Consider the following 11,702-nt stretch of genomic DNA (forward strand, 5'->3'; position numbering starts at 1 on the left):
TACGACTTTATGTATGTGCATATATATATATATATATATATATATGTATGTATAGATACAGATGATATAGATATATAAAATAACTGTGAGTTATTTCTGGTTGGGATAGAAAAAGAAATAGCACTGCTATGAACCATTGCTTTTCCAAAACCAGTTGAATCCTACAGGAGAACCTGAAGTACCAAGACATCTGACAAAGATATCATACTTGATTTTTAGCTTCACCTGTGTTAGTATAAAAACCAGTATTGTAAGGAATACAATACTAGCCCTTACAACTCCTTAACTCCAACATTACAAAAATAAAAGCAAAAGATACTTAATATAAAAAAATTTTGTAATCTTGCAAATATATGGATTATTTATACACCCTATTTTATGTAAAAAAACTTCAATTTATTCTTATCATTCATAATTGAAAAATCTCATCCCACAATATGTTACTTAATGCTCTTGACCTCCATTTGGAAAAAGCAGTTCTTCAAAATTTTGTCTCTTTCTCCAGTAACTTAAATTAGAAAGCAACTATTAATTAAAGTTTTTTAATCAGCTTGCAAAAAAAGAAGAAATCTACCTTTTTTTATTTGGCAAACCCAGTTATGCTGTACTTGACAGACTGAAAGAGACCATGGTTGAGAATTTCCCCCACGATGGAATGAGCCACAAAACTGGAGTCGTCCTGAGTTCCTTGGATTACCATCCCAGTTTGTGTACCTAACCTATAGAAGAAATCAACTTTCTTATTCTTCTCATCTCTTTCGGTAGCTGTATGTTCCACAGGAAAATGGAAACTAATTGCTTTTGTCTCAGAGGTTCTGGTTTTAGCTAAAAAGAGCTGGAAGCACAGGGAAAGTTCCATGTATAAGGATTTTACAGTGGGCCAATGATGTCAGTGTTCAGACATGGCTGTCTTGCCATGGAGGGCTTTTTTTGTGTGTGTGCTGAGCCATAGACACAGAAGAGAAAAAGGCAGAGGAGCTGTTTCTAATGAACTTTGCCTAGCTGTGAACTTTATCCACATATCACTCACACTAATCATGTGCAGACAGGGTACTTTTCACTCCACACCTGGCCTGGTTCAAAATTACATTGTCCAGCATCTCATGGTGGCAGTGACCATGTCATGCATCAATTCAGCATTACTTTTTCTCTTCTCTGTGGTTTATGAGGATGGGACTGTGACTTTAGGGAGAGAAGTCTTGTCCTACAAATCTAAAGGAGGTACCTCTGAAGAAACTGACTTCCAAATGGCATGGGAGATACATGTGATACAAACTACCTATTATTGCCTAGAATTCCTGATAACATCCCTTTCTTAAACAGGATAAGATAAAAGGTCCTTGCTTGTGTTAAAGAAAACCAAAGAATAGGGAGTAGTAGTAAATGGAGGGTAATAAACAGTAGGCTCCTAAAGAATGTTCTTCACATCTGCATGGGCTCAAGAGATGACTGGACAAAGTCCCAGAAATAAATAAATTAAAATTACAGATATGAGCTCTAGTTCTAAGAGACCCTGAGCCATCACTTACTGGGGGATTCAGGAGTATACTGGGAAACATGCTCGCTGTTTGATTAACTTTTTAGACATTTATGTTTTCGTGTTTTGACCTTAGGTGTGAATATTATCTTCTTGGAAGAGAAAATAAATTGGAGTGTTACACAGAAAACCTGCAGAATCTGATGAGATGCAGATAATTTCCATGTATTCAAATGTTTAGCTGTGATATTAGTTGTTACAAAAGAGATTAGCAGCTACATGAATGTTTGTAAGACTGGTGGTTTCTATAATGAGGATAACAGCAAAAAGCCAAAAAGTACATATACAAATCCCAAAATATCTTTAGCAAACAAATATGATGAAAAATTAAGATACTCACTGGAGAGCCATCACTCCAGGCAAATCCTTCATCTGGATTCAAGGAAAATATACCAAGCCAAACTTTTTCAAACATACAGTGAGTAGCTCTAAAAGAAGGTACAGAACAGAGCAGTGAGTAAACATCAGCACAAAAAACCCCAGAAATACATAGTTGAACTTCCTAGAGCACATTGTGAAAGCAGCGAAGTTGCAAATTTCCCTATTACTTTTGGTGAAGTGCATCCATGTGTTCTTCATAGAAATGGTTCCGTGTCAATAGCTCAGTTATCATACTTATTAGTGGTATTGATCATGTATTGCCCTAATGTACTATTCAGTCAGGGAAAACCTTCACAGATTCAAAAAGTGATTTCAGCACTGACCACTGAAAGGTTGATACATATCTACTTCAAGTAGATACATTGATCATATTTTCTACCCTTGTAGAAATACCACTAATTTCATGTTTCTAAACTAAATCTAGTAATCATGATACTGGTGGTGGATTTTTAAAATTTTTCTTGTCACAAATCACTCTTCCTCTCCATGAAAAGGTTAAGATAGTACTGAATAGTTAAATTTCAAAGTATCACAGGTCTTTTGGCTTTTGAGGAATCCATACATTTCAGAAGTCATCCAAGATCATTCATAATAGTTCATATGAAAAGTTTTTGAATCTGGTAAGATAAACACACATCAAATACCAACCTCATTGCTTGGATTAGTAATGGCATCTCCTCCTTAGTGTTAATGGTGACCAGATCCCCTCCTATTTGTCTGCAAAAATCTCGAGCTTCAAACCATGATTTCTTTCTAATATTTGATCTGCAAAAACACTATGGAGAAATTAATTTAAAACATATTATATACACTTTACAATAATAAAAGAATTATAGTCTTGCTTAAACATAAATGAGGTTTCATATGACCCAAGTAAAAGTTCATTGGAGAAATAGCATTTCACACTCTGTTCCTAGAATTTTTACACTAGGGTTGCCTACCTACTTTGCATAGTGGAGAAAAAAAAAAATTCCTAGAAGGTAAGAGGGAATACAGCTCCCCAACTCTCTTTAATTTGTTTTAACTGAAGAAGTGCACAAGCCAACTTCCTTATGAAGAGAAAGAAGTGTAGCTGTGGCTGAGAGGCAAAATGGTCTGGGAGGAGTCTGAAGATTCAGGCAAAAGAATGACCCCACGGTAATTTACAACTCTCACTTTACATTTGCAGCCTGATATCTGACTGGTTTAAGAGACAGTAAGCACAGATTTGACCAAAGTTAAAATTATGATTTGAGGGTAAAGGAGCCCAAATAAATAGCATTCCAGATGAATTTGGAAGAAATTAAAAAAAAAAAAAAAAAAAAAGAGAAGGGCTCATTAACTCAATAAAGTGATAAAAAATATTAACAGCTTACACTCATCACATTTCAACTTTGCATGATCCCAAATCACTGTTTGCACATTACACTCATTTCTTGTTCAAAGTCCTTTTTTAAGCCTGCTCAGATACAGCTGACTGTACTTCAAACACAGCTTTGAGAGTTTCTGTAGCTTTGCATCAGAAACTCTCAAGTAAATGTCCTTCATAAACACTGGTTTAATTAACCTTTCACATGACTTTTTATCCTTTTTTTTTTTTTTTTTTTTTTTTTGGTGGGGTAATGTTCTGATTTTAGCCAGCTCCATCCTTAGGCATTGTGCTGCTGGAGGTTACACTTCACTGTTTCTCTGTTTGTTCCCTGAACTGTCCCATGTCTCAGGCAAACACATCTTTGCACAAAAGACATAAAGAGCAATACCAACAAAACCAGCTTTGCTGCCTCTGATGTTTAATACAGAATTTTTACATTTTCCTTTTAATAATTTTAATATGGAGTTGTTTCCTCTTTTTAAATTTCTTTTTATTTTCTTTTCTTTTCCTTTTCTATTTCTTTTCTTTATGTCTTTCTGGGCCCTCAATATTTATGTTCCTCTTCTTCCATTTCCTGCTCCAGTTCCTTCAACCCCTGAAGCACAAACTTCCTCATTTTCTTTCCTGTGCCCTTCTCCCCTCCCTTCCCTTCCCCCCCTTCAACCTTATCTTTCTTCCTTAGTTTCTCCCCTCTCATGGTTATTTTCCTTAGAAGAATTTTGGGGGTTTTGGATTTTGCTCTATTTCAATCTCAGATATTGCAAAATGAAGATGCCAGTTCTTTTTTTTTCTTTTTTTTTTTTTTTCCCACCCAAGCTGATTATTTTAACTATTCAGGCACTTACTTTAAAACAGGAACTTCTATGGTTGTTTGACACCCAACCTTCAGGGCACGTGGGGACCAGAGCAGTAGCTGGAACAGGTGGAACTGTTGCACCCTTTGCCCACTGCTTGCAAATATATTTTTGCTTTGTCTCACAGTCAAGAACATCCCATAATCCAGCTGCAATCCCTGTTTTCATGGCTACACATCCTGGATTATTTCCTTTATGAGAAAAAAAAACCAAACATGCTGGATATTTTCTAAAGTGTGAATTATAAATTCTGTCAAAATCTTTGAGCAGCAGCCATTCACTTTTTGCCATTCAATAACATTTGAAAAGAAAATTTGTGGTTTAGATAGTTTTCATACAGGCAGAATAGCATTTTCTGTTTGAGAAGGTCATGATCAATATAGAATTCTACTGTTCTTTTTTTTTTTTTCCCACTTTAAATATTCTGCATAATTAATTCTCTGGGTAGAAAGTAGAGTGAGAGTTTTTACAATGAAATCTTGTGTTTTCCAGTGAGAATCTCATTTCTCTTTATGTTAGGCCTGTTTTACATGAGATAACATTACCTTGTTCATGAGTGGTTTTCACATAGATGGCAGCAGCCCCACTAGTGCTTACAGAGGGCAGGGATGCAAACCTAGACAGCTTCAGGGTGAAACTTATCCCATGATGTTTGCTGTAATTTTCGATTGTTCTCTCAGAGGGAGACAGAGCTGCCTACATCACCAAAGATGCAGTCAAATGCGCAAAATGGGTTTATTCAGATGGCTTATTTGTGCTCTTTCTTAATTTCTAAGTATATTCTAAGTATTTTTAAAATTTTATTTGAGAATTTTTGTTTGGTTTTTTTTTTTTTTTAATTTCTGTTGGGCACAGACCTGATGTCTTAATGGACCTGTTTACCACGGTGCCATGAGCTGAAATGAAATTCAGCTATAATTCCATCATTTTATGGCAATTTAATACATGTGTTTGTTCCTAAGAGCATCCTTCAAAGTTCACCTACTGTTTTACTGATCATGCTCAGTCACTTATTTCCTGATACTGTCCTGAGTTTTCTCACAGGCATATCATTGCTATCAGAAATAATTTACTCTTATCCGCAAATTTTGTCACTTCACTATTGCAAATTTTCCATATGGTCTGCAAATATGTTGAACAGCTTTGGCACAGATCATTATGGGGTTCTGTTGATGAACACACTTCCCTAGTAAAAAATAGCCCTCATTAAAAAAAATCCACCTTCCAGTCAGTGCCTTTTAATCAATATTGTTATCAATGTAAGAGCTTTTCTGTGTTACATTAGATTAGTTGAAAGGCTTTTGGTAATTGAGATAGACCACACTAACTATATTTCCCTCATTCATATGCTTTCACCTACTGTGTGGAGCAATGAGTGATCTATAAGCATGACCTCCCCTTCCAGTAGTGATTTTATGTAACTTTCCCACTATTTCCTTTTTTCAGATTTAGTTAATTCACTAATGGCTTATTCATCTGTATTTCCCCATATCTCTCTGTAACCATTGTAAGTGTCAGCACCACATTTTTCTTTTAGCAAAGCTTAGATGTCAAGGCAGCTTTAGCAAGAAAGCTAAAGGTCTCTTTACGCATTAAAGAGAAGGGTTTATTTCATGTAATCTTATATTTCTGCAGCCATGCTTATTCCTGACTTCATAACATCAATTTCCTCCATAATCTATTTTCTTGATATTTCAGCTTGAAATAGACTCTTCAAAGATACCCTCACGAAGAAACTTTCCAGCACAGAAAGTCCATTTTCTTCTCAGTGAACACAGATGCAAGGAAACAGATTTTTTTTTTTTTTTTGCTGTTCCAGCCTGATTGTTGAGGAGTGCATTTGCTGTGGGTAGTTTGGTTTGCAAGCTGCAGTGCCAACTGGAGATGGAGCTCTGGCTGGTGGGAGCCAAGGCAAAGGGCTGTGAACTGGTGCTGACCCTTTGCATAGCAAAGGCCACAGGCACCAGTGGTCCAGCAGATGACTGGACACCCGAAGGCTCAGCAGGGGCCAAGGACCCCAGACATTACTGCATCTAGACTGTAAAACAGCCCAGGGCTTCCTCTGTTCATGGATCCTCCTTGGAGGCACCCAGCTCAAGCTGTTATTTTATTATTGCACCATGTTTGAATTGTTTTACGGATCAAAAAATCTGGGGAAACCTGGGTTCAAGCTGTTAAGGAAACCTTGTGTGACTGTGTGAGTGTGGGGGTGTAGCTGGGGAGGGACCTTGGTCCCAGATCAGTGGTGTGAGTGAGACTCCAGAGTGGAACTTGGATGGTCAGAGAGGGAAGGTTCCTCAACATGAGCTCCGAGTGCTCTCCTCATGCTCTGATCATCTGACAGCAGAGACTCCCTGGCAAGCTTTCTTCTTATGGCATTTGCTAAGGTTTTATTAGTCTTTGTCTTTCATAATTTTTTAGTTTTTATTTTATATTTTATAACCTCACTGAAGCTTTTCAAGAAAGTCTTCAGACAAATAATCACTAAGAGGAACATAGTATATCACACAAAAAGCAGATTTCCTCATGGCATGGTGAAATGTTGTTTTCTGTGCTTCTGCACAGTATGAACCCATTAATGTGGTTTTCTTAGTATCACACATAAAAATAATAATGGCACAGTGATTTTTGATAATTGGAGTTTGGAATTCTAACTTAAAATCCATATTCCAGTTGCTCTGTTTCAACCTCTTCTCCCAAGCTAACTTTTCCACTAGAGGGACAAATGTGGAATAGTCTTAGGACCCATTTGTAACTCCTTTTATCTCCCTGTGAAGACAGGCCAAAAGTTAATCTTATGGGTAAATGTATCAGATGTCCTAATATAAAAGTGCAGTTTAAAATTTTCCCTTTGAAATTAGAATATGGGATTTGAAAAACTGCAAGTACTTGTAAAATATACCAAAATTCTAAAACATAAACTTCAGAGGACTGTATACCAAAGCAACTTAAATAGGGACCACCTTGTCAGAGAGCACCCACCATCCCTCACTGCAGCACCTACCAGGCATTCCTGCATCCCAGTGTGTGAAGGAGACAGCTTCTCCATTGGCCCAGCTGAAAGTGCCTTGATCCTGCACATCAGAGAGGCCAAGCCAGAAATATTTCTCAGGCCTCAGCCCAACAAGGCTGGTCAGATAGGCTTGTTCATACCTGGAAAAGACATCATCAAGATGCAAGTGGAAACAAGGGTGTTTACCCAAATCCTGTCAGTCTAATGTGATGATGAAATTTTTTCTCTTATTCCTTGCCTCAGGCTGGGGGAGAAGACCCTACATAGGATTCAGATTCCATATGAACAACAAAAAAAAGCAAGTTTTTGTTATTCGACTAGAGACCCCATCTGTCACTTAAGCCTTTTGCTGTCTGGTGCTGTGTTAGGTTTTCTAGGAATATTTCATAAGATACAATCTTTAGATATTTAAAAGCAAGGAAAAACTCATTATCATACCTACTTTCAACTGTGGCTAAGTAACCTTCTTCTCCTTCACAAGTGGTGTTTGCTTCTGAAAATGTTGCTGGAACATGTCCAATAAAATAGCAGTAGGTCCCATATCTTCTCCAACCCTGTAATATGCTTTTAGGATTTTCATACAAATTTTAAATAATTGGGGTATCATGTATTAAGTGAAATATGACATATAAAAATTAATGAATGATCATGAATATTATGAATGAGAAACTTTTTGCAGTGAAATTACAGATTCCTCCTAAGTGGTTTCTGCAAATGTTTTTTTAAATTTAAGAGTAACTGAGAGAGGGAGAAAGTTCATAATATATAAAACAAAAAACCCTTCCATGTAAATAATACAAATAATTCAAATATTTCTAATGGGTTCTCAATGTCCCTATTTCATCTGAGAAATTGATGTTCCATTCTCAAATACTTACTTTTTTGCAACCTTCAAGGCTACTTTCTTTTTCTCCAGCTCTTTGTGATGTAGCTTTTCTTTTACAAATGTAGCCAGCCTTCTTCACACAGACATGGTCTGCCCAATAGCCATTCTGAGTCAGGAAAAAGTTTAAAATAAAAAGAAGGTAAAGATGAATAATCTAGAGGACATAAATAATGTCTTTCTTTATAATGAAAATTGTTTGTTTTCTGTCTCCTTTATTTTTAGATTGAATATTTTTCCTAATCTAATTTTCCTACATGATGTCAAAATCAAATCTGCTCACATTCTGTGAAATAGCAGTACAGCCTCAGCTGGCAGGGATAAGAAGGGAGGAAGGTGCATGGAGCTGCTCCCTGACCTGTTGTGCTGGGTCATGCACAGGCAGATGTGCTATGGGATGGCAAAGAAGCAGCAAAAGAAAAGCCAACAAGAATCAGAGATTCCCATATACCATCATTACCACCAGAGGAAAAGGAGATAATGTTCTCAAAACACCTTCAGAGACCTGTTTTGTAGTCCTAATAATTTCATTTGTGACTATCAGATGTACTTAAAGAGAAAATTTCACCAGTGATGCAGTAATGCTTTTGGTTTTTTTTAAAGGTCACATTCAATCTCATTCTCAATCTCATTCAATTCAATCCCTGCATCTCTTTTTTCTGGCCTTAGCCATTTGCTGAAATAACAGAGCATGTTATTCTTTTATTAAGTAGTTATTTTTAGTATGGAAGTACAATATGTATTGAGAAATGTCACCTGGCCCTTGATCAGGACACAGTCTTCTGGCCTGTTGTTTGTAGTGGATGGCTCCCCCAGGTGCCATCTTGTGTATGTCACTGGGGTGCCATCACTCCACTCAAAATACATCTGAACCTTATGGTCATTCAGCCCAATCCACAGCTTGTCTGTTGGCTCTAAAGATGGAAACAGAGAAAAGACCTCTTTTGGCACTCCACCCTTTTCCCAGCAGCAACCATTAGGCTTTAGACATATAATTCCTTTCATAAATTTATGCAGGATGTTCTATGATCATTTTATAAATTAATATTTTCATGTAGATATAAAAATAAACTGTATGCTTTGGAAAATTAAGCTGTAAGGAAATTCTTTGCCTGGGTGGAAAAATTTTACTCTTCCTCCTCATAACAGTGGGTGTGAATTGCCAGTCTAAAGCTGATACACCACAATGGTAGGCTAGAAGTCTGAATAGTTACTTTTCAGTTCCATTTCACTGGTCAAATTTTAGAATACAGATTTTATGTTACTTGAAGAGTGAGTGCTTCATGCTTCTTTCAACAAAATGAAAAAAAACAGAAAAATCCCTAAGCCCAGCCCCCAGACCTACATCAATTATTTTGGCAATAAATAAAATCAGAGTTTTGACAACATCCAAAATTCAGCAGGAACTATCAATGTCTTGTTTCCCATACAGGCAAAGTAAAGAGACTCCCTGGAAATACTCACTGTACCCAAGCTGAGACACAATAAAGCTGTGCTCCTCAAGGCTTTGGATGCTGGCCAAATGACTCCCTTCCTTCTGACAAGAGGCCAAAGCTCCTTCCCATCCTTTGCTGTCCCTGAAGATCTTATAGCAGTGATCCATGTAGGGCACCCATCCATCTGGGCAGGTAACAGGCCCAGGGTCACCTAGGAACACATCCCAAGGCTTTACAGCTCCAGCTGCCATGCAAGGGATGTGACACTGAAAATATTTCCACTTCATCTGTGCAAAAGTTCTAAACCAAGAATTTTCTTTTGAAATTCTCATCATAAGGAAATGATGAACACAAAATGCAGTAGACATAAATGTGATTCTCTAAACCAGGCAATTTTTAGCTTGGAGAAGGAAAGCTTTTTAATACAAGTAATATTTAATACAAACTCTAAGTTTAGTCAAATGTTTGCAACAAATATATTAATTTTGTAATGTATTAATTAAATGTATTAGTTTTGTAATTCATTAATTTTATTAGCTTCTGTATCACCTAGTACTTTTTTGTCAGATAGGAGAAATCAGACATTATCTACAGCTAACATAGAAGGTTTATGAATTTTTAAAGGATTAAGTGTATTGATAGAGTAAAAGCCATCAAGAGAAATTTATAGCTAGATGAATACATAGGGTCACACCAACAAGGAAATCTTCATACACTTAAAATATCTTTTCTCACTTCAATGTGTTGATCTTCCACTGTCTCAATCTTCCACCACTTCTGCAGTGAACTCTGAACTTGCTTATCTGGATGCTGGTTGACCACAAGTCATGGAGAATGACTTAGAACCACACTAAATTATGCATGTTTCTTTCTTGGGCTTATATTTACTGATGTCTCACTTCTGAAAAGTAATTTTTGGGGTTGTTCTCCCTTTTGAGAGTCAGTAGTCTGGGGACATAAAGGGGAGACCTGGCCCCTGAAACACAGACAGGAGTGACTAGTTGGAAATTCTTTGCTTTTATCTGTTTCACTCTGTGCATTGTGGAACTGGAGATCAGACTAGAAAGGTTGCAATCGTTGTAAAAAGCAAACCAGAGAAACAAGAAATAGTTCTATTTCTAATAAAATTATTCTGTTCGTCTCTGTCAATATGTTTAGCAATTCAGATAACAGCTTCTACTTAAATTATCAAGATGTATCAACATACCTGAAGGAGCCAAAGTAAAGTTCCTTTTCTTACATATATAACCAAGCTTCTGATCACATCCCCAATTTTGCCATTTAGCTTTTGTTTCAGGACTCAAAACTGCACAGAGCTTTCCAAATTCTGGAGATGGACTTCCTTTGGGAAAAGTACAGAGAAAAAAATGAAGTTTTCTGAATGAAAACAGAGCTCTAAGGTCTAAAATGCACATGAGAGACCACTCCTGGATGAAGTGATGGAGGTCATGTCTTTCCCAGCTTTGGTAAGAGCTAAGGTTTCCAGTAGGGGAAATGTCTGTATGAAATGTGTGTAAGTTAGGTAAGTGGATACAAACCTGTAAACTCATACTTTAGTTGCTAGTCAAAAAATGGAAGACTGAATGTTTTTGGGACAGGCTGTGTTGCTTTCACAGCTAAAATATTTTTGCAATACCTTGAAGGTTTCTGTCTTATATTGCTATAGAAAAAAAAATTTCTAAAGCTAAAGCAAGAAAAGCTAAAATACTTATTTCATGGCCTAACTATCTGATAATAAAGCTTACAGCAGCATTTGAGGTATGCACCTTTTCTCTTTGGAAATACAAAATCAAACTAAGTCCCATCTACCTGGAGCCCAGTTTAAGTACTGGAAAGGGCTGCCTCCAATCCACTCCCATCCACTACTCAAGTCCAGTCTGTTGAGTCCAATCCACAGTGCAGAATCTGTACCTTCTGTTAATTCTAAGTTACAAAAATAATAGGAATTATTTTATAAATCAATTTTGTATTAGCAATGGTCGCTAACAATGTCTCTAGGAAGACTCATATTCCTAAATAGCTAATTGTAAATATCTGTACATACTATGGAACCTAATACATTGAAATATGCCAAAGATTGAATATTGTAAGAAAGCAAACAAACAGAAACACCCTGTTTTATTCTGTCAACTAATGCAAAATGAACACAGATTATATCCACAGAGTATATCCAAAACAAAATTGTTTCTGCAGAATAGGCCAAATTCTGTACATTTAAGTAGAATTATTGGTAGAGTATAAATATAA

General features: G+C 36.6%; 1 protein-coding gene across 2 annotated transcripts in view; it reads right to left on the reverse strand.

Annotated features, from left to right (window-relative positions):
* The window catches only part of LOC103813101 (macrophage mannose receptor 1-like), a 33,209-nt gene that overhangs the window by 15,619 nt on the left and 5,888 nt on the right, over nt 1-11,702 (reverse strand). For both annotated transcript variants that reach the window (XM_009086315.4, XM_050971821.1), the window contains exons 5-15: nt 11,265-11,378; nt 10,663-10,797; nt 9,484-9,666; nt 8,776-8,933; nt 8,015-8,128; nt 7,575-7,690; nt 7,128-7,276; nt 4,115-4,314; nt 2,567-2,694; nt 1,878-1,965; nt 575-719 (exon numbers count right to left, since the gene is read on the reverse strand). In XM_009086315.4, coding sequence (XP_009084563.3) covers nt 575-719; nt 1,878-1,965; nt 2,567-2,694; nt 4,115-4,314; nt 7,128-7,276; nt 7,575-7,690; nt 8,015-8,128; nt 8,776-8,933; nt 9,484-9,666; nt 10,663-10,797; nt 11,265-11,378 — 1,530 coding nt within the window. The remainder of the gene's footprint in view (nt 1-574; nt 720-1,877; nt 1,966-2,566; nt 2,695-4,114; nt 4,315-7,127; nt 7,277-7,574; nt 7,691-8,014; nt 8,129-8,775; nt 8,934-9,483; nt 9,667-10,662; nt 10,798-11,264; nt 11,379-11,702) is intronic.

This window comes from Serinus canaria, chromosome 2 (assembly GCF_022539315.1).
Source record: "Serinus canaria isolate serCan28SL12 chromosome 2, serCan2020, whole genome shotgun sequence".
NCBI lineage: Eukaryota > Metazoa > Chordata > Aves > Passeriformes > Fringillidae > Serinus > Serinus canaria.